The sequence below is a fragment of the Rissa tridactyla genome, chromosome 7 (genome assembly GCF_028500815.1).
Source record: "Rissa tridactyla isolate bRisTri1 chromosome 7, bRisTri1.patW.cur.20221130, whole genome shotgun sequence".
NCBI lineage: Eukaryota > Metazoa > Chordata > Aves > Charadriiformes > Laridae > Rissa > Rissa tridactyla.
In genome coordinates, this window is record NC_071472.1 from 23,529,078 (window position 1) to 23,554,275 (window position 25,198).

At 44.2% G+C, this 25,198-nt stretch overlaps 2 protein-coding genes across 2 annotated transcripts in view; one reads left to right on the forward strand and one right to left on the reverse strand.

Moving 5' to 3' along the window:
* HDAC4 (histone deacetylase 4) overlaps positions 1-25,198 on the reverse strand; it is a 415,745-nt gene that overhangs the window by 29,559 nt on the left and 360,988 nt on the right. The window lies entirely within an intron of this gene.
* On the forward strand, positions 9,388-11,388 carry LOC128912967 (helix-loop-helix protein 13-like). The gene is made up of 3 exons (XM_054209798.1): positions 9,388-9,509; positions 9,579-9,895; positions 11,351-11,388. The coding sequence occupies exons 1-3, from the start codon at positions 9,388-9,390 to the stop codon at positions 11,386-11,388; spliced, it is 477 nt and encodes a 158-aa protein (XP_054065773.1).

The window sequence follows — 25,198 nt, forward strand, 5'->3', positions numbered from 1 at the left end:
TTTTGGCTGATGCCTTGGCAGTTGCAAGCATTGGCTTTCTATCTAGGTATGATCATTCCTGCTCTTTTCCCCACCTCCCCAAAACATTGAACAGCGCTGAATGTTTGTCCTTTATACCTTTTCCCACGGAGGCATGTGATTATTTTTTTTTTTTTTTTTGCAATATCTCGATGTTGCATTAATCAAAAGTGTCTGCTATTTGACCTGCGCTCAAAACACAAAACATGTTTTAAAAAGGGTCTCACCATTTTAAACGAATGGCATTTTCCTGGAAGGACATATTGCACAGAGAGCGCAACAGTAAGACGCAAACCAGCCCCTACTTTTCTGGGCATCCACAAAGAGCTCAGCTGTTGGAGCTGGGGCCATGGTATTTTCCCAGCAGACAGAGCCTTCCTCCCTGCAGCTGGCTTGTTGACCTCCTGAGTTCGTACCCATGGTGTGCCTCGGTTTCTCCATCTGAAAATGAGATTTTCATGCAGCATCATTAAAATACTGTTCTTTTTTTCTTTCAGAAGTTTCTTTCTTCTTTCAGAAGTTCACCATAATAGCTGAATGTTATATGGCCAACACAGTGTATGAACTCTGGGGGAACTGCACACTGCCAACTGGCCCTTTGGGAGCTGCAGCGCTCTACTCACCAGCCACAGCTACACCATCTAATGACCTAACTCCCAGAAACATCCCAGCCATGTGCTTTTGTCTTCATGCAGTAGTCACAATTAAATGTATCTCTCCAGCTAAAATAAGGAATGGACCCAACCGTTGCCCATGAATGGCATGAACTGCAGAGCCTCTGAGGTCTTCTTCATCTTCCCATGCATTATTATTCATGTCAGTGGCTTGTGCAACTCACAGTTCCAGCTGACTGTGGGGACAGATTTTGTAAAAAGCTGCTCTCATCACAATTTGCTGGCTGCCCAGAACTGTGAAGTCGCAGAACTCCCCAGAGCATACAGGTTTCTCAAGAGATTTCCCGTTTAAGTCTTCCTCACTATGGCTAGAAATTTCAGACAAATTCCTTGAAGACTGACTCAAATTTTAGTGCAAGGCTAATAGTGCTTCATAGCCTTCTCCAAGTGCCAAGTTTTAGAATCAGAAGGTTTCATGAAAAGCTCAGGTTTCTTTTTTTTTTATGGGAAAGCCAGAATGCATAACCCCTACAGACTAAAGACAACTAGCCTCCCCCAAATGCATTCAGGTGGAAAGGCGAGGAAGGCTTTTTAACCTAATGTTATGACCTAATAGACCAGTTCTGCTAGGCAATAACAGATACTTGTCTACAGGTTTCACAGGAGCAGCCATACTGTGCTTGGCCAGGAGTCCACACTCTCCTGGCTCTGATGGAGCCAGTACTGGATGCTCATGGAAAGAGCACAGGAATCTGTTCATGCTAATAATTTCCCTGGCATCCTCCCGTAGCTTCCAACAACCTACAATTTAAAGACTTCTGGAGCTGTGGCTGGTTCATGCTGAGGTTGCAACTATTTGAAAAGCCAGGGCTTCTTTCCTCGTGGCTTTGAGATGCAGTCTGGATATTTGGGCAGCAAAGGAGACACATGTAGGGATGTAGAGTGAACCATGCATTTGCAGAAACACCCATGCTTCAGTAAATGGATTTGCTTGTCTGCTTGCTAGACAAGGACTCAAGTAACAAAATAGACCCAGCTTAGCAGCCTGTAGACCAACTTAGAGAATTCCAAGGAGGCTGTGGTCACTCTAAGTGATATTCATCTCCTGGAAGTTGGTGTAGAGGTATCCTTCTCCCATTCATAGGCAATTCATCCTTCCCATTGCCTGCTTCCAATTTCCTGCCAGCATTGGTAAAGAGAGTCCATTCAGCCAGTTCAGGTGTCAGCATCTCTTTCATAGGCAGCTAAAGTTGGCTTTACAAGATGACTTTGTTATCCAGCTTCCCATGCAGGTCCCTCACTAATAGACAGTGGGAATTCGGTGCCTCACTGGACTGTGCTTCCCTGGTCCTTCTATTTGCTTGCTCCTACAGTTTCTGCTGTGCAGCCAAGAGGAGGTGCTGGCAGAGGTCCTGCCTGTGGTCTGTCTCTTCCCAGTGGTTTTACTATTGGTCCTCTGCCTCCAGAGAATTTGGTCCCCCAGTGCCAAGCCATGCTTCAAATCGGACCTTTCTGACTAGGCATTTGGCAGTAAATAGGGGCATGGTGAGGTCTTTGATGTCTTCAGCAATGACAATAACAACCTGCCAACATTTGCAGATCCTTTGGTGGTCTGTCACTCAGAGACTTTGAATCAAGATTGGATGTATCCTTTTAAAAAATATGCGACTGCAACAAGAAGATCCCTACTGGGCTTGGGGCCAAAGTTGCTGGGTAACAACCAAAGGCGTGTGTTATCACAGTGATCAGTCTGGAGGATCTTAATGATTCCATTCTGGCTTTAAATTCTATGCAAACTCACTTCTTGTTGATGATGAATTCATAGAGCAGGAATTCACACTTGGCAACCTACCCAAGGCAACTGGCAGCCATCGCAGGGGATCTAAACACTTCACTGTTTTTATGGTGGGAGACAGAATTCGTGCTGCTGGCAACAGGTCTCAGATTCTCCGATGCTCGTTTGTTTGCCACTGCCTCTTTTTCTCATGAATTCACATAATCAGGACCTTCCGCTTCTGCAGACCTGCCCCAGGAAATGGTGCCACTGCTGGTCACCACTGATTCAGTGCCGGGAGGGAAGGGTAGGAGATGATGGAGTTAAGCTTATTTTTGACTTAGGATGATTTATCTGATCCAAATCTTCCCCAAGACTCCGTCTCATTCCTTACTGCTGTGAGACACTCGTCTTTCAGAAAGAGAGCGCTGGCTCCTGTCTTTCACCCAGAAATCACCTGCTGGCAGGAAAAAGGAGGAAACACTGAGAAACAGAGTGAGACCACCATCACCTGAACATCACTGGAAGGAGACAGTGATGGTGGTCCTCCCAGGCTGGGCATGCTGGTGTGTGGTTCAACTGCAGAGCTGTGTCCTTACCAACCCTATCTGAGTAAACGGCCCATCCAGGTGGTTCCAAAATTGCTTTTTAAGACTTAATCTTTGCATTTTCCCTGGAGTAAAGCAGGCCCCTTATAGTCCTTTGGTTGTCCACATCTGCTGCTGTCTTTGTCCCCATGCAGATTTGGGAGAGATTTTTCTCTTCCAGACCCGTTCGTCATCGTGGCTGGTACCTGGTCTTGTTCCTAGATTTTTGATTTTTATCTCCTAATTTCTTAGACACATTTCTGAAACACCTAACCACCCACTGGAAAAAAAAAAGAAAAGACTCTTCTCTCCACAGTGTAGCATCATGACGACATGGTATGACACGTCTCCATTAGAAACAGGCTTCGTGCGTGTTCGGTCGTGACACTGTGGCCACTGAGTCAACCCAGGCTAAGAGGAACTGAATTGCATCCAAAGCACTTCTAAGGTGGTTGGTAGCAACCAGGAAGAACCACCTCCCAGATGGAGAGTGGGACTGAAGCATCTCACACAGGCAGAGGTTTTCCCAAGTTATTGTTCCTGTTTTATAGTGTGAACATGTGCAGGCTTCCCATAAAGTAGCAACAGCTGTCAGTCAAACAGACATCACTCTGTAAATCTGTCTGGGTGACTCTGTTTTCAAACCCAAGGTCTCCAGGCAGGTTTATGAGGTGTCACCTGCATGATTAACAAGTCCTGAGGACCGCTGTGCAGATGCAGCAAGCAGGAGGGGGCACGAGGCCAGGGGGAGCTGGGGACCAGGTCCCAGCCTGGCCAGAGCCCTGCCATCACCCACACCAAAGGCTCTGCTCTCTGGTCTGGTGCACAGTGAGAGCCTCAGACTCCCAAATCCCACAAAGATGGCACATTAACAGGAAACATCTTGAGATTTCTGACAGGGGTGCAAGCTGGAGCTGCACAAGCACGGGTCTCTTCTTTGTCCCATCCTTTTGGCTGGGCCCAGCTGTCTCTCCTCATGAGATCTCTCCTTAGGGAAAGCAGAAAAGCTAAAGAAAAAATTAGCCTCAGTGCAGATATGGGAGACAGAATCTGTGGGCCTTTTTTTTAATTTTTTTTTTTTTTTCATTAAATCATGGCTACAAACAAGGCAGATATTCAGGATTTCTCATACCGAAGAAAGGGCACCTGTTGCTCCAGGAATGGACAACACACCCCTTTAAAAACTGTTCATGCACCTTGCAGAAGACATATTTTCTACAGTGGTTTTTGCAAAGGGGCTGAGATGCGTTTCCCTCATGAGGGAAGGGAAAGAACTATTTTCTTAGCTCCTGATGGCTGAGTCACTTACCCATGAATGCAAGCAAGGTATCTAAATTTACCACTTTGAGATATCCAAATAAAACCACTAATAAAAACACTAGATGCCACAGTTTTCCCTCTCCCTAGAGATATTTCTCATTGGTTATGGAGACAGGGTTATTCTTGGGCACTATCTGCAGTCCCTGGATGCAGCATTATGTTAATCTTGCTTTCAGACGGTTGGAGAAGACACAGTGAATCGCAAGGCAAACAGCCTTCCTAAGGTCATTGCATGAGGAATACCACTTTCCTTCAGAAGATCCCATGAGCACTTCCATCCCCTTGAGATCAAATCTGTACAGCTAAGCACAGGCTGATGTACATGTTGCCTCCCAAAGATGACCATTCACTCAAATAAGCAGTCACAGACCCCGGTGCAGTGACTTGGATGAGGAACTATTTGGCAGCAACAGTCCAGAGGTCATCCCCCAACTCATAAAAAGCTCTGTGAAAAAGGGGAAACCACGAGTGAGTGTTTTTATCAGAGAAAACACTTTTCTTCTCCTAGAGACCGGGATTAATTTCTGTAACTTTGCAAACACCCTGCAGAAAGGTTAAAGTGACTGTGTTCACTTTTAAACACCAAAGACTTTTAAAGCAGACTGTCTTGACTAGTTTATACGAATAATGAAATAAATCAAAGTTATTAACAATCATTCACCAGTGCCTTCCTCCACAATCTTTGACATCTGATGTTCCTACCCTGCAAATAATAAAGGTCCTGTTACCTTTTTCACTTAAAATCAACATCCCATATATGCTGTGAAGGTTTCATTTCACAATTATTTGAGCATCTCAGAAATACCCATTATCCCTTTGAAATTCTCTTGCCCTGGAAATCCTTGTTCTGCTTTTCATTACATCATTACATTTGCTATTGTTTTAGGTTAAAAAGATACACATTCCATTGTTAAATGATAATACTTGCACTTTTCTTGCCCCCAGCACTTCACAAACCATGTGCCCAGTAATGCAGATATCCTAGGCATGGCATATGGCTCAAAAGAAGGTATAGGACCTTGGTGGTCCACCTTTTAGCTGTGGCTGTAAGGAGCTCAACTAGCCAATTACGAGGACATCTCAGGTCCTAGAGATCCCTCTGTGTAGCTGTAGTTTGGTAGTGCCACTACTAACACGTGTTGAGTGAGCCACACCACCAAGAGCTGCACTCTCCCACCTGGATAAAGCATTCCCCAAGATTTTTGGCATCTTCCATCTGGTCTTCTCTGCTCATCCAGGACACAATTCCCAGATCTGATGATGAGCTGCACACCGTAACATTGGATTAGCAGCAATGGCAGGATGGACTTGTACTTCAGAGTCATCTAACTTGAAAGCAAAGCATCTGGTCCTTTCTACATCTGTTCTTTGTCCAGGCCAAGGACTGACTCCCTTTATTAAGCATTTAAAGATGATGGAAACATGCTCAAACTAAATTCCCAGGAAAAAAAAATATCATTTTGCCAGAACTGGGAGGTTTTGCTGATTCCACTAAAAATGTCATTGGGAAGGTTCTCCAAGCTGAGTCTGAAATAAGGACAATGGGACAAGATGGGGAAAGATCTACCTCCAAAATAACCTCAGGAAACCCTATTATCTTTTGGATACAGGTTCAGTGTAACAGCTTTCAGCTGCTAAGGCACTGTGAAGCAAAAAAAACCTGCAGTGGTAATATTCTCTGAACGCATGTTTATACCCAAAATTCTATAAAATAGGCAAAATCCCAGAGTCTGCCTTGGGTGGTTTTGTTTAGATGACAGAGAAGAGGTCAAGACTGAGGAAGGTATCTCCCAGGGAGATGTAGATATCTAGACTTGGGAGAATTCAAACCCAAATGACTGTGGCTCCACTGCCTAACATAAACATAAACGCAGGACATAGTTTCTGACTCAAGAATTTGCTTTCATTAGACCCTACTGATTAAAAATGACCGTCAGCCAAATTTTATTTCTGGAACCCGCTGGCTCTGAAGAGGTTTTGGGGGAAATGGTGGTTGAGCATACCTTGACATTATATCAACATGTCTTAATCAACAGCACCCTCACTCAGTGTGGTATCCATGCTACCTTGTTCCCTGCTGGAGACCCCTTCACCCACATCTTCCAGACAAGTGCAAAATTAGCCCAGTTAGTTGTATATTCCCTCCCTCTCTAACGAATATAGTTGCAGAAACACTGGGAGTGTGACCAGTCTGAAGTTGTGGTAAGGGTTGTTCATATGAGGGATGGGAACCTCAGCTTCTTTTCTGAGACCTGACCTCTGGCTTTCTAAGGGGAAATCTTTTCTTGCTTTTCTCTCTTTCTTCCCCTACACTCCCCCCTTCTCCTTTGTCCAGAGTCTCTCTAAGAGAGCCAAATTCCCCTTGAACATGCTAAAAGTAGGCTTGCTGGAACATCTGCTCCCCATCTGTGGAGCCAGACATATCCCCAGGCAACATTATTAGCAGTGATGGATCTGGAAGGGAACATTAAGCACTGAAGAAGCATCTGCTGAGAAGGAGGAACCCAGCACATAAAACTAACCATGTTATTTGCTGACCCTTCTTGTCTCTGCCCATTGCTCCCGGTGGACAACTGCGTCCACCAGAGTCCTGTTTAGGAGAAGAACTGCTGTCCTCTTGCCGATTGTAGTATTTTCAAGTGTCTTATGTTTGTGCTTAAGGTGGCCAAATAAGCACTACCAAGTGCTCAGTTAAACAGTGACTTAGGAGCCACAGAAGCATCCAAAAGAGAATCTGAAATCTGAGAACTGCAAAGCATCCATGGGAGGCCAACAATGCAGCAGCAATGCTGCAGAGGTGTTTTGGGTAGAGGTCCTGCAGTGTGCAGAGGTAGGGAGCTCAGGCAGGAAGGCTTTTCTGCTGCCTGTTTTCTGCATAGCTGAGCCCAAATCTGCTTACGAGGATGTAGAAGGGACTGCTGGGATCAGACATGAAGCCCCACTGGCAACCATGGGAACCCTAGTAAGTTGTTTTGTTTGGGAACATTGCTTGTACATGACACTGGGAAATACAGTGATATGATTTAAAAGCAGCCACTGCATAATGAACTCTGCATTGACTGGCCAAAGTTCAAGTCTCAGCTCTGCCACGTGTGACTGCGGCTTTTCCTTTCACCCGTCCCGCATTCCCCTCCCACCCTGTAGCCAACCGCCTTGTCCCGTGTTGGGATCCATCTGGAGCAGAAGCTGTGGGTCACCATGAGCTTTCACAATACCAATATTTTGTTGTTGGGTATGTTGGTATCATGAAAAATGATTTACTTTGTACAAAACTAGTACAATATTTGTGCCCTGAGCTGGCCAGAGAAAGCAAGACACATTCTATTTGTTAAATCAGTATTCACCCTATCAGGTAATAACACTTGGTGCTTTCCTTTGTCAAGTAGATTTACAGATAATGGATTCCTTGTTCAATTTGCACAACAACAAGAAAAAATAAATAGTCCTAGTGTTTCATACACTGCAACTTTCTTTCACCTCTTTGCAAAAATCTTTCCTGCAGCCTATTTCCTATTGCCTTAAAGGTAGAATTGCAGGTAGAATCCCATAAGGTGTAGCACCAGAAATCCCAGGTTCCTAAGATAAGTCTCTAATAGTCTATGCCTTACCTTAAAATAAATACCTCTATTTACAGGACAAAGGTATCACAGAATGGACTGCATCCAGTCATTGTTAAGAGAGGAGGACCTGATCATCCTTTTGGACCATCCTTTTGTAAACGTGGGTCATTTCCTGGTCTCTGGCTCTTCATCTGAAGCTATTGAGATTTGTGCTTTCAGCTGTCCTTTCAGGAAGCTTTCTGTGGCTCATGAACTTCACAGGACACCTCCTGAAACTTCCCACAGCAGTAGGACATGAGCCGGTGCATGAATTCAAGCATTTGATTGAATGTCCTGATAAAAGTTCTTTATGACATGCTTAAGGAAAAACATCTCGGCTTTCTCTAACTTAAAACATGTTTCCGTTCCATTCATTTAAGTCCTTAAAATATCACTTAAACTACTTCTAAATGAATTTAAACTTTGACTTAAGTATCGTGGAAATCAAAAAGACTGAAGCAGCTGCTAATATTATGCACTGGCTTTAATATTCTGGTGGTGCTTAACACCTTCCTCCCCATTTGTCCAGCATCATAGGGATGCTGGACATCACCTACTCTCACAGTTTCCAGCACTTCTCAAGATGTGGCCCACCTGGTCCACCATTCTAGGACTGCACCCGTTGTGGTTATTCTAGCTGCTGCTATTTTCCAGTGCTTAGTATGGTCTGAGACAGAACACTGAATGTCTACATCACCCATAAAATGTGTAATTTAAGTGTGATTCAGAAAATCCAGTAACCAAATGAGGTGGTGTTGACTTACCTAATACGAGGTACCACTGTGTTCTAATTTAACACAGCAGTGCATCCCTTGTCTTTATCTTAACCATTCTCCTGCTAGAAGTGCAGAAGATGCCACTAGCTTCTGCTGTGAAAGAGAGCAGTATCATATGTTTCTGACAGCATTATAATAGGGTTTTGTTTGTTCAGCCACAGGAGAACGTGGAGCTATTAACACTTTATAAAAAAGATAAAGGACTGTATTTTGTTTCTTCCTCCAACCACTCCTAACCAAACCCAACAACAATAACAACAAAATCCCTGTGTGAACCCTACTCTAAATTGCAAGTGAAGGGACTGAACTTCTGGAAGAACTCAATAACTACTTCAATGGATTTTCCAGGAGAAAGTCAAAAGAAAATTCATTCTCTCTTGTTACATTCATTCATATTGTTTTGTAGTCAACAGCTATTAAAAAGAGAAGCACGTGTACTAATTAGTTTTCAGTGGAGAATAATAGAATCATTCCCCTGCTGAGGAGCCATGAAGTATTTAAATCCTGAGTCCCACTTGGATTTGCAACTGAGGAAACTTTTGCAATAGGCTTCCTCAACAGCACAACCAGGAGTCTCTGTCCCTAACGTTTTTTTTGGGGTGGGGGATATTACTGAAATTAGAATCTCATTTTCCTGATAATCAATTTAGTCCGAAGTTGTAAATATTTCCATTAGCTTTCTTCAGACGGGTATAAGAGATGGAGGAACTTTGTTATGGCTTCGAGCAGGAAGACTCCACTCTTGAATTTCTCTTCTGGGACCAGACAGATCCCAACACTGAGTTGGACACCGTCCTACCGGACTGCTCCTCCCTGGCAGACCAGTTCTCGCCTTGGCCCTCCCCTGCTGACCCGCCGGCCCTGGGGGAGCGGCCGGGCGGAGCGGCCGGGCGGGAGGGGGGTGCTGAACTGGACAGCTCCCCGCCGCCGCCGCCCGCCGGCCACCTCCGCCAGCGCCAGGCCGCCAACGTCCGCGAGAGGAAGAGGATGCTCAACATCAACTCGGCCTTCGACCAGCTCAGGTGCCACGTACCAACCTTCCCGTACGAGAAGCGCCTCTCCAAAATCGACACGCTCCGGTTGGCCATTGCCTACATCGCTCTCCTTGGCGAGATCCTCCTCTCCGGGTGCGACCCCAAATCCTACGTGGAGCGGTGCCTGAAGAACGGTTTGCAAAGTCAAGAGCAGGCAACCTGGAATACAAGTGGTGAGTGAACAAAGGGTTGCATTTTCGGGGATCACAGTGATGCTTTGAGTTGCTGGTGGAAGTGAATAAGTTCAATTGCTTTTGAACATCCGTCAAGTGGCTCTGACAAAATACAAGTCCATCTTAAAAAAGATTAGCTAAGTAATGTCTCAATAAAAAAAAAAAAAAAAAAAAAAAAACAACACAAGCTTGTCTTCTAACTTTGAGGATCTTTTCCTTAAAAGAAAAAAAAAAGAAAAAAAAATAAAATAACAACTTACTAAACTCATAGGAATGGGTCCTTTTATAAACAAGATCAAAGATTTTGTTTATTCTCAGAATACATTTTTATACTTTTGTTAGGATTCTGCACAAATTTGTTCTTTTATAATGCAAGCTGATGGAGCCAGTAGAGATTTTCTTCATTTTATTTACAAATATTCTTTAGCTTGTACCTGACTGAGAAAAACACATGACTTTGAACATAAACAGAATCTCATTTCTTAAAATATGTATGTTCAAGTGACAAAAAGTTTCTCAGAGATATTACAGTTTAACACTGAAAACCAGGACACACAAGAGAGTGCACTCAAATTTCAGGTTTGTTTCAAAGTATAGGGGAGAAAATGCCTATTAACAATTTACATTCTTACATAATAATTTCTGTTTTAAAGTGGATTGTCATTCTATTTTCTATTTGGTTTGTACTTAATCCCAATTTATGTGGGATTGAATTTTGTGCTTGCTTCCACCAGAATATATCGTTTCATCAGCCCACCATATGGTGAAGACGGAAAATTGCCCAAGTGCCCAACATAGAGCCTCCAGTTTCAGATAGAAAGCAACAGGTTTTGTGTTACTTAGCAGTGCAGTGAGGAGCAGAGGGGGATTTTGAGTAGTTCCTGGCACTTTTCATTATAAGGAATTAACACCTTTTCCAACTCTGTCCCTATGCATTGGATTTGGTCACTTTTTGGAAAACGGCTTTGAAGCCCATCAGCCTTCAAAAAATGCAGCATAAGTACAGAAAAGTCATTTCAAAAAATATTCCCCTTTCATTTCACAGGGAAGTGTCAGAGGGACAAAGCCTACAGGGAAAAAGGAATCAGTTTAAAGGAAAAGTTAATAAAGTCTTTTCCTATTAATTTACATTAGCTCCATGACTAGCAAAACATATCCTGATCACAACTCTCCTAACTAGAGAAAACACTTATATTTTATTTTCCAGCTGCCTCCACCTTTAATAGATAAACAGGTTTTAAAACAACACAAATGGGTCTCATAGGTATCACCTCTTTTGTCAGGCTTCTAGCTAACTAATATTTCTGAAGAGCTCCACTTGGAAAGATCTAAATGAATAAGGCTGCCTTTCTGGAGAGGCTGAATAGTTGACTTGTTAAACACTAATTTAAATGTTTTTAAATTCATGTGGTATGTCTTTACTTTGTTTGCCTTTCTCCCTTCTGTTCTGTGCAGATCTTACAGCCCGTCTGTCTTGGGTAAAGTGGGATTAAGCGGTATCCAAAAGAAAGATCTTTAAAGGCAGCATATTGCAAAACCTGATGACCCGACTGCTGGGTACCGGCTGTTGAATTCTCAGTACTGCAAGAAAAAACATGGCACTTACAACTTTACTTATTGTCACAGATTGTTTTCTCTCCACATGTCCAGCATCCAGCCGCTTTTGGTGTTAATTCATTGCTGTGTAAGACCTTCTGCTTCTCTTTCTTCTGGTTTCTCACACACTTATGGACTGCTCGTGCATGAAAATAACAAAGCAGATTAAAAATCAGTTTAATAACATTCACTGCAACAACATTTTCTCTTCCACTGAATGAGAACAGTGTCCAAATCACATTTCCAGTGCATGGGAAAACCTACCCCGATCACAAGAAAAAACGAAGCACCACCTGTTGCAACATATTGCTTGGTGTAAGATGTCCAGGGCCATAACTGTAAAAGTCACCAGTGATTTAGAGCACAGAGACCATGAAAGGCCAGTTTTCAGGAGGTGAGACACAACCCTTTCTGTCTGTGCTTCTCTCCAAAATTTCTCATGCCTTCATCCCAACATGCCAACTTTGGGAGGTCTGAGTCCAAGGCATTTTGGCATGAAAAGGCTGATGACTGCTAGCACTTGGGCACCATCTCCTCTATGCCCCCCATATACGTCTGAATGCTTACGGAGAGACAGCAGCTGGCTTTTGACATTTTTACAATAATGCTTCTGGTTTGTGATTTTTTGCGCAAATGCCAGTGACCTGATGCTGCTCCAGCAACAATCAGGAGGGTTCTGATAAACTCGTCCAACATGAAATATCACCCACATTCCTCCCCCCCCAGCAACAAAATAGAAAGGCAAAGTTTGTTCACACCTGGCAAATGATTTACCAAAGGGTTGTTTCCACAGAATAGCCATCCTATTCTGCAGCCGATGGTTAATAATGAGGTTTTTCATATTAGCAAAAATAAAACCATGAAGAAAAGCATATAACTGTTTCTGGCCTCATTCTCCCATATTACCTGAGTGTACCATAAAGCTAACATTGTCTTTGTCTGTTGAACACATTTTTTTCCCTGTCAGTCCTATACTGTAAAGGTTCTGAATCAATTTGTTGGTAAAGAAGAGCCATCGTACATCTTGCACACTTCTGTAATGCCTTGCTAGTGCACTCAGCGGTCTGAAACCATTCTGCCTTAAGGTACTTTATTGTGGCATTTCTTAGCAGCTAGGATGCTAGATATAGATAAAAGAGGATGTATTTATTTTACGTACTGATTAGTTCTCCTCATAGTTTTGATCTCTACAAAACAAAACCATGTCAGGAACTGTGGTTCTGCTCTGGTTGAACCCTGATGGTTTTGGGGGAAAGTGAAGATGAAGAGGGGCCTTCGAGGGGAAAACTCAAATGAACCTTTTTACCTTTCCAACTTTTCTGTCAAAACAAAAGTTAGGGAATTTAATCTCAGATGCAAGAACGTATTTCAGTCAATTTAGAATAAAACATTTCAACTCAAACTTTTGACTCTCTTTGCTTTTTCACCCACTTAAGGCACTTGGATGAATTTTCACAGGAAACTGCCTGAAAATGTGAAAACCTAAAAAAAACACCTGAAAAATGCAATTTTCCACTTTTACCTACTTCTCTACTCATTTTGGTTTAAATAATAAAAAACAATCAATCCAAAAACCCACCACAAAAATACCTATTAGATTTTACTTGAATAAGTAATATAAGTCTTTACAATCTCTAAAACTTGAAACTGTTGGTTCTTCCAAATCCATTCCTCTCCTTTGCTAGAAACACAGCAGGTCCTGCAGTCACAGACCTGGCTGGGAAATCAGGGTACATGGCTCAGGTTCCTGTTTCTACCTTATTTGCATGACCTGGGTTTGTCACTGATGTGCTGATCCACATCCCTCTTGCTCCTTCGTTTACCTGACGGTCCCTCCAGGCCCACAAATGCTTCACGGTGTGTTCTGGGGTAATGCCTAGCACACAGGAACCCAGCTGGGCTCTTCAAACGGTAATATCGAATTCACCTCTATTTCTCCTGCAATGGTAAAGCACTCCAGATGGGGCCACACAATATGTACAGTGATTCAATGCAGCAATCCTGTTGCTTTGCTTGATCTTTTGGATGTGAGTCCACCTTTCTGCGTCATGAAAGACCTATGTCTGTGTTATCACTCTGCAGGGCTCAGCAGTGAAGGTGAGAAGTACTTGAAGTACTTGAAATACCTACTATCCACTTGCATGAAGACAATATGAGATCGACAGGACCCACAAGCCTTGGGAGGCCCCTATGCAAGATCAGCAGGACAAGTGATGAGCAGGGATTGTCTCCACACTGTCCTCTTAGTCCACAACTACTCATTGGTGGCTTCTGTACTCATTGAAGGGTGGGAAAATTATATCATCCAGGTATGCCTGGCAGGGAGACTGAAGCAGGAAGCTGTTTTTTTTCCTAGGAAAGTCCATGTGATGGCACCCAGAGGAAACAACTCCCTCCCAACTGCTCTGGCAATGCTGATCCTCTGTGTCGCTGAAAGTGACACACAGGTTAGCAGTGATAGGTGGTCAGAAATGGTTTGGTGCTTGGGTCCAGGATGCCCAAGTGCCTGTCCGGGACCTAAAGGAAATGAAATCATCCAGTCCCTCACCTCTAAGCTCTGTAGCACACTTGGGAGCAGTGGTCACATCGCCACCTTCCTGACAAGATTAAGGCAGGCTCAGTCTCATCAGTGGGACCTCAGCCATACTCATACTCCCAGGGCTGAGAAACCTCCATACCTATCTCAGAGTAACACTCAGTAACCCAGAACCCACGCTCTCACCAAGGCATGCAGGGGCAGGAATAGCCATGTGTGATTTTCCCAAAGCTGGACAAGCCTTTCCACAGCAGACCGAGGGTGGCAGGTTGTCCCGATACCACAGCCCCCAGCACCTTTGGCTAGAGAAAGCTGTTTCAACAGCCCAAGTCATGATGTTCATCCACCTATGCAGTTTGATTGCCAGCCTGCCGCTCCGCACCAATGGGAAATGCAAAGGTCTGCAAGTTCCCATCTCCTGAGATAGCGCTGCCATCCTACATCTGCAATAATTGCACGATCTGTGTTGACATGGTGAGGGATGAATCAAGCCACCTATTCAGTAAGTTTCCAAATAGACCCATCAGGGCTTTTTGCAAGTTTTCATGAGGGTGTATATTTCTTCAAGGTCTATACTGATGGCAACAGGGACCTGTGACTCATCCCTCCAAGATGCTCTCACACAGACCACACAGGTCACACACCGTAGTCATCAGGGAGCAATAACTGCCCCTCTAGTGTCATCATGGCTAGTGGTGGAATAGTCTCCAACTGGGAAAGGTCCTTCACACCAAGCGAACCAAGCTAATTTTTGGTGTTCAGTAGATATCCCCCATTTCAATGGTATCAGAGACTGGACTATCTGCCTTGCTTTTCTCTACACTGCGGCAGAGGTTTGTGCATACAAGACAATAATGCCATGTTATGAAACAAATAAACATTTGCTGCAGGCACCTGGCTACAAGCAGAAATCTCTTTCTTTGCCCTTTGCTCCAGCCTAGAAATTCTGGATAATGAGCTCTGAAGCAGGGTGGGTGTACGCAATAGCATCAGGAAAGCACATTCATATAAAGGTAACGTTGTCAATCTCCTGGGTTTGTGCACTCCTTGCCGTGAATGGACAACTAATCTGGAGTATCAAAAGCATTCTAATGACAAAAGCAAGAAGAATTGTCCTGGAACAAAGAGATTTTCCTCAACATGGTGACTCCAGCTAAGGAATGAATAAAAAGCTGAAGTCCTCCTCTGAGATTCATACACCCACTGCTGATGCTCCATGCTTAAACAGCAATGCCAAGAAAGACAGCAATATCTGCCGAGCTTTCTGCAGTCTGATTCCACCAATGCCACCATGGAGTTCCTCGGGGACTTGCCAGCTGTTTGAGCACAGCAGGACTGTGGTCTGCAGGCTGGTGAGCTCTGCAAAACGCCCTGCTGTGGAGGCGCTCCAACCTGTCACTGCTGCTGTCAAGGAGTCGTTGCACAAGGCATAACTTTGAGGAACAGGTTGCTGGAATTTGATGACTCTAAGCTTGGAAAAACTGTCTCAAATAAATCCTGCAGCAGGATACGTAAGGATTGGGGTTTGGGTAGAGGTCAAAGCCAGAAATAAAAATGTTCCTTTCGGGAGTTAAAACTATAATCCTGTGCTCTTGAGTCAGTAAGTAGGAGTCAATACGTTTATTGCCACCATTAAACCTGATGAAGCTATTTCTCCTCACGCACACTCTGCTTTGACACCAGTATAGTTGCGTCACCTTCAGTGGAGCCACATTTGATTTATGCTGGCTGGAGGGGACAGTCTACCTCTGTCTGCCCTCCCCAAGCTACCTGGAGTCTGACAAGCTGTTACAGCTGACACACCAGCCAAAGACGCTAAACCAAAGGATGTTTCTTGGGTGACGTCTTGTTAAATCATTTGGTTGCAACTGGCTGCTACAATGGTGAACGTGTCATGCCGTCAGATCAGTCTGATCCTCTCTGATGGTCCCATTCATTTGGGATGAGTACAAGCAAATAACGACGGTATCAGCGCTCTCTGGCTGAAGGAAGCCAAGCCAGTTCTATGGCCCTCTTCCTGCTGAACGGTAGAAAGGCAAATTGGCTCTTCAGGGATTTTTTTTTCCAGGACAGCCATTCCTGAATAGCTATAGGTCTGAGCACATTTGTCCTTAAATAAGCCTGCCTTTCTCTGCCTGAACTTCAACTCCTGGAAGTGGACTATAAAGCAGAAAGACCCAGGGGGGCAATGATTTTTGTGCACTACATTTGCACTCCATGTCAATCCAGGGTAACTGCTGTGTGCAGACATGCTCCATGTCCATCCATCTTCTCTCCTGCCAGTTCTGGCTCATTCCCTGTGTCATGCTTGATAGCAGCTTGCCCAGTTTTCTGGTCTCCTGTCAACAGGCTCGACTGGCAGCACAGTGCAATTCTCTGCCAGGGAACTACTTCTGATATTTACCCTCATTTTTTCTGTTTCTTCATCTCACCTCCTGAACCATGAAATTTTATTCAAGGAACAACAACAATAGAGTTCCCATAAATTATACAAATTCTATTATACACACACACAACCTAATTGTACAGCAGCTCATACACAGTAGATTACACCCCAGCCGAGACCAAGATTTCAAGATGACTTTATGAAGATGAAGACCTAAGTGAGGCTCCTCAGTCCATCCGCACATTCCCAAAGGTGCACACTGACTTTCAAAGCAGGTCTCAGTGACCTCCCTGGTTTGAGAGTCAGGTTCCCCCTTCCTGGTCTTTTCGGCTCTGCTTCCTTTGCAACACAGCAGAGATCAGCTCTGCCTTTTCTTTGTCATCTAACAAAGTAAAAAGATCCTCTCACCAGAAATTCAATGGCCAAATATCCTACCAAATGAAGCCAAGAGGTGCTGAAGAATGGTACCCCCGTATTGCAACCTCCAAGGACCAGCTCATGGGCCCATCAACAGCAGAAGACTTGTTCTCTTGGAACACGGTTGCCATTTCCTTGCCAAGAAAAGTGAAAATTATTTGTTACACCTTCATTCCTCTGGAACTAAACTACTGACCTTTTCTGAAACAATATACCATGGTTCTCCTTTATCAGCTTGGAAACCCTGGAAGAAAAAAAATCGCATCTCCATTGTGAAGAAAGGAGTTGTTCTTTTGAGAAGGCATTGGCAGTTTTCTTTAAAGGACAGCCCTGGGGGTGAAGGAACAATTTTATTTTTTTTTTTGGCCACAGACACACAGTAGCAAGCTTCATTTCCAAGAGCCCTTCTATGCCAGCATGGAAAAAGTACTTCCATGTTCCACCTGAAACAAGACTGCTCAAGTAATTGGACAACTTCATATTGCTTCTTAAACATTGGCAGAGCTTGGCCACTGAGGACCTTGTGAGTCACAAGCTGCTTGAGCTGTGGTGTTCAAGATTTGAAAATTATCACAGCAGGCCTGCCTCCAGTAACCCACAGCCCTAACTTAAGGAGAACCCTCTTTGCATCACTCCTATATTGCCTATTCAGAAGTTGGACACTTTGCAAGGTGCTCTTCAAATCTCTGGTTGACGGCACTGGAATTTTCAGGACAGGGACTACGGAAAGGAGGCTAGACCCCAACAGCTAAGCGTTGCAGCACCACGACGTTTTGTTATGAAGAAAAACATGGTCCTCATAGGCAGGAAACTCTCAGCATGAAGAACCAGCTCAACTGCACAATGATGTTTTTTAGCTCATTTCAGTAGCCAGCCACCAATTCATGTGGGAAAGACTCCACAGTGTTAACTGCATCCTGTAAAGCAGTGTGGAGAACACGACCCCTACCATAGCCTCAGTCCTGGTGGATGGGAGGAGGTGGCCTTACACTGGTTTTGTACATAGTTGTGTACATCATCCTGCTACAGTTCATGGCTGCCTTTCCAAATCTCACTTCAGCAATGCAAGATCAGCCATAGTGGCTGTTCCAGTTTGCACATGGATAACAATCTCTGAAGGTCAGACATGGCTCCACAGCTGTTGTCATGATGATGGATTACCCCAGGCTGTAGCTTTCTGTGCTCATACAACCATACACATCCTGATCGGTCTATTTAGGAGGAGAAGGCTGAACTGCAGGGAATGGATGTGTTAAAGCTCTGCCCTGAGACAAACACCAAGCACCGTGTCTTCGCACCAGTCCCTTTTCAGATGCTGAGCATTGGTTGGTGAGGAAACCCAATGTTTTTCCTCAAATAATGGGAACATTTAGTACCTTGGGAGCAGAGCAGTCAACGAGGGGGCTCCCAGGAAGTCGTTTCTTCACAGTCTTCCTGTTGCAGAGAAGAATAAAGTTTCTCTGTACCTCTTATGCTGAAACTCCCTAGCCTTGAAAGTGCCACCACCATGGTCTACCCTGCCCCTATTTACAGGTGGGATGGCAGCCGGAGCTGGTGCCATACGGCAGCTGGTGGCAGTTCCTACGTCGTGCTCGTACTTTGCAGGTCTCTGCATGTGAATCTCAGGCCATGTAAGACCAGGTGGTGAAGTAGAAGCAGCAGCACATCTGCAATTAGCAATTTGTATTTCTTACCTGGCTCCACTCACCACTGTCTTGGCCTAAAAGCTGATGTGTTATTCACATGACAGGCACTTTGTCACAGTCTTCTTTCACCTTCAAACCCAATGATCTTCATTTTGTGCAGGATTTCCTGGGCTGTGGGCCATGCTATCGTTGTGTTGAGCATGGGCTGGTGTAAAGGCATGGGATATGACCCAGGAAGCTTGCCCGAGGAAACAGCAGGAGGAGACTGCAACAGCCTGAGAGTTTCTTACAGATACCGTTGTCCTGTGGGGCCTTGGGATCTATGTCAGAAGATGCTTGTCCTAGGTCAGACTTTGGGAGGGAGGCAATGAACCTGTTCCCTTTGCATGGCCATAGAGCAGCCTGGCCAGGGCCACCTCCTTGGTCAAAGCTGGACCTTGGACTCTCCCTGTGAACACTCCTTGGAGCAAGACAGTTGGTTTGCACAGGTAGAAAGGGAGGCAAACAGACAGTCTGTAGTGGCTTTCAAGAAAAGTTCAATATATATAGTCATCATCTTAAATGTCTTGTGGAAGTCCCCTTACACAATCCAACACATTCCCCTCCTTTTCCAACTGGATACCTTCAATAAATCCATGTGTCGGGACCCGGGATATTGCTGTAGGTGTTACCAGCAAGCCCCGACCTTTGGGAAGAGCCTCCCAAGCCACATCAGCTCCTTTTGTGGGAACAAAGTGCAATTACAACCACTTCGTCTAATTTTAGATAGCTCCCACTCCCACCCAGTCTGTTTCCTTAAATCCGAGTGCATCTGAACAGAGAAACGCCAGAGCCAAAGCAATTCCAGTCTCAAAGGTAATTTCTTGCCAGGAGAGGGGAAAAGGGGGGCGGGGGAAGGAATAAAAATCAGATAACATTATTTTGCACTAACAATCACAGCCTGCACAGCGGGAGGGTATTGGAGTGGAGGGAAATCCAGCTGCAGGCACTGCCCTCTCGTGGTACAGGATTAAAATCTCGCCCTTCCAGAAGCAGAGGATGACTCCTGTGAGCACCCCTGCTCCAGCTCAGCCCCAGCAAAGCGGATCATCGTGGGGAACAGAGTGAACAGAAATAGCTGTGAAAAAAAAAAAACCCAACAAAAACCAAACCAGATAAAGTGTATGCATCTATCTCTGCAATTAGATTATGTCTATTTACCCCAAATCCATACGTTTTATTTTTCTGAAGCCATTTTTATGCATCTTTCTGCCTGTCTCCAAGTCCTTGTTTGGACACCTTGCATACAGAAAGGGCCTGAAATATTCATTAGCTTTGCAATGCTCCCGTCTGCAGTGTCTGAGTGCTCAGAAATACCAGTATAGTCCTTGCACAGCATCCGGGGGAGACAAGATGGTACGAGCTGTCGCGCAAAGCCTACGGGCAGAGAATCCAGTGATCTCGAACGTCCTCAGGAAGCAGCACAGCATTCCCTCTGCACCCTGCGCTCGTCCTGGAGGCTGCCTGCACCGCGGCGAGACGCCTCTTTCTCTCGTCACCACCTCGCGAATGGCTAAGCCATCTTCTCCAAAAGCACTTTCCAAAAATAATTGAGTTGATGCAGACACCGAGCATGGAAAATTTTAGCCCAGGCAGTTCCCGTTAGACACCGCTGTACACAGATGAAAATGGAGTAAAGCAATGGGAAGGGCAATCACAAGCTTGGCTATTTGGAGTGCGTACACACGGCCATGTACGCGTCCCTGTCTCTTGGAAATGTGGGGTAGGAGAAGAGGGAATAATAAAACTTCACACACGGAGGTCAGCAATCATTATCATCATGAAGTGACATCAGCCTGGTGGACCTTTCCTTGCAGCAAATGTTTTCCCAGTGTTTCAGTGCCCTGCAGGTTTCCCTCTCACCTGCCCTTGCAGGAACAAGTCATGATCACAGATAAGGCTTATCAGAAACCCATTTCCTAGGTCATGGAGAGAGATTTAAGCTGGGATTCCCAGAGAAGGGGCTTTGCTAAACAGCCACAAAGCTCCTCAGAAGGGAACCTGGTGCCAATACCCGCTATGTTAAGCACATGCAAGCGTGCACGCACGCATGCATCCTGCTCAAGCGCGCAGGAGAGGTTTCCCAAGCTAACGTTTACACAGTTCTCCAGAGGACGATAAAGTTATATGAACTGTAGCAACCGCTATTGGATGTTATAGCACTCAACCCAGCCAGTGAGCTAATCTGAGACCTGGTTTTCAACAAACATCAAATTCTCTTGTTACTCAGATACCTGCATTTCAGACCCGTTGATTCCCAGGTCTTTTGACTTGCACACCCTCTGCTGCAAGCGCCTCTCTCCTCATGCCGTCTAAAGCATGGCGGACGCTTCTACTACCATACTTATTTCCCCCATCCCCTATTTTCCTCCTCCTGTGGAGGTATGCACCAAGCCACCCAAAGCCACCACCGTATTTAAGAGTCCCGGGTGATACAGCAAGACAAGCTTGCAATAGCCAGGCAGACTTTCCCAGCTAGCAGAAGCCTTTGCACAGATTTTTGCCCACCCAACAGGCTGGTTTGCAGCATTTCTGCTCTTTAATCCCACTTCAGCAGTCCAGGAAAGTGGTGAAGCACAAGTTTAAATGTAAGCTGGCTGCAGCGGGGGGCGAGGGTGCAATTAGTACAAAGAATAGACTCCTGCATTTTGATGGGTCGGCACCTTACATTGAGTAGCTTATTGGTTTTCCTTTCTGCTATTGAAATACATGCTGCACTCTTGAAAAACCCTTTTCCAGGAAGGTAATTCCATAGTATCAGTAAGTTTCCAATAGACACTATCCAACTCTCCTTCTGACACCATGGGCTAGGATTTCTGCAGCATCGTGACAGTATGAAAACTTCAGGCTTAGAAACATTACACCGCTCCAGCAGAATGATGGATCCGCTTCCAGGGGGCGAAAAATCCTCAAGCCAAACAAAAACCAGAAAAGGTCTTTCAATAACTCTATTTTCCTTTTCCACATTATATCCTTCTACCGACTCTTTACATCTTTGTGAACCGATCCCGGCACAGCTCTTCAACAGCCAAGCTATTCTCCATGGGGTAAAACATCAGCAAAACACGCAAGCCCGAGCCAGCGCTGAAACTGAACTGCTTCGCAAAATGAAAGTAATATGCGGTTGGTATCTTCCCAGTGAATTGAATTAGTAACGTTAAAAAAAAAAAAAATCAATAAGAACTCAAGAATCCTGTAAAACTGCAAAATTAAATCAGTGAGAGAAGCTGGCAAACTCTTTAAAGTTTTGTTGATAACAAAAAAAATAAAATTAGAAATTATCAACTTTCAAAGTATCTTAAATACCATGGAGGAAGAATTGCACCTCATCAAAATAACTTGCTCTTGGGACATTCAAGTGAAATCTGTAGCGATCTTAACCTTGGTTATTTTGATGTTAAAATGTGCTGCCCTTATCTTTTGAGAGAGTTCATAGAATTAAACATTATCTAAGGAAGAGCGGAGCACCCTCTCTTCTGAAGGTGTTTAGCACAAATAGTTAGGAGTGAGACCAAATTCATAACTAATATGCCTTTTCAAAGGAATAAAAAGAAAACTGCATTGAAAAAGTATTCGGGGAATTCGTTTTAATTCTTCACTAGCACATGAACACAAAATAAGTACTTTTTAAAACACTCTCTCTCACTGCTTAAATAAATTTGAGACCCTGAATAAACAGTGATGGAAATGATTTTGGGTTTACTTAATTTTTTTTTCCTCTTATTTTTCTTTGCTATTTCTGTTACCTTGCTACTCATTGCTAGCTCAAGTTCACAGCTGCAGGGAGGGTTGGGTTTTTTTTCCTCCCCCTGCTTTGTGAGCAGATCAGCTTGAATCCGGAGGGGAATTTCATGGTTGTGGCTGTATCCCTGCCTCCAGAGTTGAGGAGAAAACCGTCTAGCCTCCTTTCGATAAAAACTGCGGTGGAGCGGATCGCTACATTTGAATCTCAAACTAAAAAGAAAAACAACAAAAAACCCACCCCAGACTTCATAAACTCAACCAGATGCCTTAGAAGGGCAAATATCTTGTTCCTCTTTAATTAAAAGGTAAAGCAAATAAAAATCTGGTTTTAATTAAACAGCAGGAATATAAGATGTTATCTCCCCAAACCTCTCTGCCGCAGTGAATTAACTTTAGCTAGTGGGGTTTTTTTTTTAAATCCACCCCATATCAATCTAAACCCAACACACGGAAGGAGAATTTAGTTTCTATGAGAATATTTGTATGCTCCAACATAACACGGCAGCAGCTTCTGAGCAGGTAGAAACTGGCAGGGCCAATGGTTTGTACTGGTTTAGACTAATGCCAAAATGGGTCCTTTGGAGTCGGCTGATGTGGCCCAACACTCGGCACGGATGCTACCATAAATGTATACGTACTCACGTAGAAGCACGCTTCGCCTTTGATTTACACACCGATGGGCACAGGGAATCCACTCACGGATGCGGCTCCCACATCGTAGGGGAAAAAAACACTTTGCAGGAAGGCGTCCACAAGCAGGATTAAGTCCTGGCTTTCCCCAGCAGCACGGTATATCCCAAGCCGGGCCTGAGCCTGCTTGTAAAACAGTGCAGGTGTGTTTATTGTAATCATCTCTCACTAAAAAGAAACAGGTTCAAGGGGTTTAGATATAATTAGCATGAGCTACACTCCTGCCTTTAATCACTACCTTGCTGGTTAATATAATCAAGAAGGTAAACAAACAGAGATTAACTCCATTAAACTAAAAAAATATATATTCTACTGGGAAAGCGTGCAAAGGAATTTTGTTTTGTTATGCTGCTACAGAGCATCATTTTATTTCCGCGTTACAAATTATTTTTAACATAAAAAATACTCCCCTCTCCCTGCCTTCTGTAAGGAAAAGCCAAAATACAAGATCCTGTATTTTTATTTCACATTCAATATAACCACAATGCTTTGCACTTTCACAGCACCTTTCACTAGAAGATATCCAAGAACCTAAAAATGTATTGTCATATGTCAAATATACGATAGCAGTTGAATAACACACCTGCCGCTCCGACAGTTTATCTGAAATGATAAGTCAGGCATAAATACAGGTTTCAGCGCATTCTGGTGTCCCCAAATGTTCAGGTCAGTATATTGCTGTAATTATTGCGGCTGGACCCGCTCGTTTGGCATCTGGGAAAATGCCTGAATCTGGAACTGAGTCTCGGCTGTTTGGACACAGGATGGGATGTTTTGCAAATGAGCTTTATCACAACATAGGAATCACCTCCCTATGAAATAACAGTTTATTTCACACGTAAAGCTCAGTTTAAACCACACCTAAATACAGCAAATGCTTTTATCAGCAGAGATGAAGGTATAATGCTTTAACGCGAGGTTTGCAGACTGCTGCGATCCCAAAGTTTTACATTCACAAGAGGAAGCCTAGATAAATAAAAGCACGTGGATATGAGCCTGTTTGGTTGTGTATGTATCGCATAACTCTTTGCAGAGACAACAAATAACGAAATACGCTCTCCCTCCTTTCCTACTTCCATTGTAAACCAGTCCTCAGGATCTTCCGTAGATATATTTAAAACAACCCTCCACCTCTGCCTGAGAAGGGAAAGTCAGCTCTGTGGGCATGTTTATTGATACAGGATGTTAATTACCTGACTGGAGAGATTTTGCTTATAATAAAGACACTTTTTGTGCAAATTTTATGGAATGCGGCGTGCCAGAGTTTAGAGGAAAATGGGAGATTGTCATGGAAACAGCACACGGGGGCTGCAGTTGGGAGAGGTCCCTCTGGGAACCACAACACCAGCAGAATTTTAAGCGTTTGCAACTATTATATATATTTTTTTATTATTATTATTATTTTTTAAATTACTTCATAGCTGTGCCAAAAAACATCTGGGGGGGGGAAGAAAAAAGGAAAATACCACAGTATTCTTCCCCAGTTTGCAAATAAACATCTGTCCTTTCCACTTAGAGGCTGCAAGGAGGAGAAAAGCACTAGAAGAAAATATTCAACCTGCAATACTGCATTTTAGAAGCAGCACTGACAACATCACAGGAGTCAAAACAGGTTAAAAAGATGCTCGGTGGAGAGCTGCAGCGACCTGAGGCCGTCAGCCTGGAAAGCATTACTGCTTGCAACGGTGCTTTATGCACGGCGAGCCCGATCCTCAGTGATTTATTCAATGTGCCCCATTTAATCCCCCCTGGGCTCAAGGAAGCTCCTTGTGGTGCGTAGTTAGAGCTAAAAACCTCGGCAGGGTCCCTGCCGCCCCAGCAATGCAGGATCGCAACGTGCTTCGCGCTTGGTGTGGGATTAAGCCGGACCCTAAATAAAGCCACACTTAAGCAAGCCCCTCCGCTAGGTCAAAGATGAAGCAGCAGCTTCCAAAATGAGCCAAGCCGCTTGAAAATTGCAGCTTTTGCGAGGGAGATGTCAATCATCTTTCCTATTACGATTGCTGGTGTCAGGCGATTCATAAAAAGCGGCATCGAATGTACCTGCCCCAAAAATGAATGCAATGTTTTCCTTCACCATACCTGTATTTCCAGAAGCCGATTACTGATTTTACAGCACACTGAAAAAGTTTAATAAAAATTTAGGTTACTCTTGTTTGTAACTGAGGGTGTTTTCTGATTTCACATTTCTAATTTTGGAATCAAAATGCAGGGGGAAAAAAACTCACACGTTTTCCCATGGAAAATGT